General features: G+C 58.7%; 1 protein-coding gene across 1 annotated transcript in view; it reads right to left on the minus strand.

Annotated features, from left to right (window-relative positions):
• Positions 1-1,662, minus strand: part of Rinl (Ras and Rab interactor like) — a 6,180-nt gene that overhangs the window by 1,698 nt on the left and 2,820 nt on the right. Inside the window, 4 exon segments of the mRNA XM_033765777.1 lie at positions 98-660; positions 741-878; positions 1,155-1,219; positions 1,302-1,374. Coding sequence (XP_033621668.1) covers positions 98-660; positions 741-878; positions 1,155-1,219; positions 1,302-1,374 — 839 coding nt within the window.

The following is a 1,662-nucleotide window of genomic DNA, read 5'->3' on the forward strand; positions in this document are numbered from 1 at the left end:
ACCTGCCCGGCCCCCACCAGTGTAGACAGAGGTGCCAACACGCGCTTGGGGTCGAGGGCACTGCGGTCAGTGCACACACGCACGCGTGAGACAACACGAGGGGAGCAGGCGCTGCTTTAGGTTGGAAAGGGCGTGCGAGACCCAGATTGGTACGCCCACGGGGACAAAGAACTTGGCGGTGAACACCTGTGCGGGGCCAAGCGACAGCACACCTAAGCCCGCAGGGGTTTCCTTTTTAGTCTTCCCCCTTACCAAGATCCTTGTCCTTCTGGGGGACCCGAGGCCCCCTGCTCCCGAAGACAGCTCTCACGTCGGGGTCCTTTGCCAAGTAGTCCTGGAGGTCAGTAAGGAGGTGCCGCACGTCCTGCAGCAGCTCCGTGGCCGGGTCCCCAGGCCTGTGGGGACTCCCAGACTCTGAGGTGAGGCGTGCTCGGAGGACCCGGTACTGCCTGGCCACGTAGCTGCTCCGCGCCCTGGCCAGAACGCGGACGTGAGCAGTGAGCTCATCCTCGGCGTCTTCCTCTTCATCTCTGTAGTTGTCGTCCTCCTGTTGCTGCTTCTCATCTACTAAACTGGCCAGAGCGGGCTGAGGATGGTGCACTTCCGGGCTAGGCGGGCCTTCCACCCAGGAGATGCGGTGCGGGGCAGGGTTCCTGAAGGCTGGAGGAGGGGAAGGCGGTGGGTGCAGTGGAACAGTTGTCCTCATCCGTCAGGGGTCCATTCCATGCCCGTCGGCTTACCTGGAACGAGGTCCTGAGTCGTCTGGTCCGGGGTCTGCTCCTGCCCCCAGCCTCCATGGGTGTCCAGGTAGAGCTGGTTCACTACAGAAAGCACTATCCCGGAAGTGTCAGCTTGGACCCTGCCAACCTGCAGAGGATCTGGGGGCCGGCAGAAGCCAGAGGGTGTCCCAGGCATCTGAGGGCTAACCCTGGTCTTTTCAGGCTACCAGGAGACCCAGTTCCCAGCTTTCCTCACTCAGTGCCCCCAGCTCCGTCCTTCTTCGGCTGTCTCCTCCCTAAGGACCCAGGAGTCCATTCCCTCCTCTGTCTGACCCCCAGCTCTCTCTGAGCTCCTTCATACCCAGTAGTTAGGTCCCTCGCCTCCAGTCTCATTGCCAGGCCATAGGGAGCTTTCCTTCAAGAACCCTGTCTCACCTGTTTGTCTGTCTCCGGACGCTACAAGGGAAGGGGGGAGGACCAGTGTCCTGGGAAGAATGTCCCTGAGAAGACAGAAGGGAGCTTGAACTGGGGATGGGAATCGGGGCAGGGTCCTCCTCATCCCTGTGGATGGGTGGCCCGTACCTGCTGGCTGAGAGGAAGGCCAGAAGTTGGAGCAGGTCTGGCACACAGAGGTTGGAGGATTCCAAGGACACACCTAGGCGAGGAAGCAAGGAGGGATGAGAAAGAAAACGGGTGTCAGCCTTCTCCCCCATGGGGCTCTCTCTTCCCGCCTCTCTGAAATCCCTCACAGGGATCTCTGCACCACACACATTTCCATCCCCATGGAGTCCTCGTGTCTTCCTTATCTTGATTCTTGGTTCCAACTTATGCCACCAAATAGGATTTATTCATTAGACATTTACTTAGGCACTGGGGATTGAACCTAGGGCCTTCACACTGAGTTAGATCCCTAGCCTTTTTTTTTTTTTTTTTTTTTTTTTTT

This window comes from Fukomys damarensis, unplaced genomic scaffold (assembly GCF_012274545.1).
Source record: "Fukomys damarensis isolate Sample0158 unplaced genomic scaffold, DMR_v1.0_HiC HiC_scaffold_19, whole genome shotgun sequence".
Classification (NCBI taxonomy): Eukaryota; Metazoa; Chordata; class Mammalia; order Rodentia; family Bathyergidae; genus Fukomys; species Fukomys damarensis.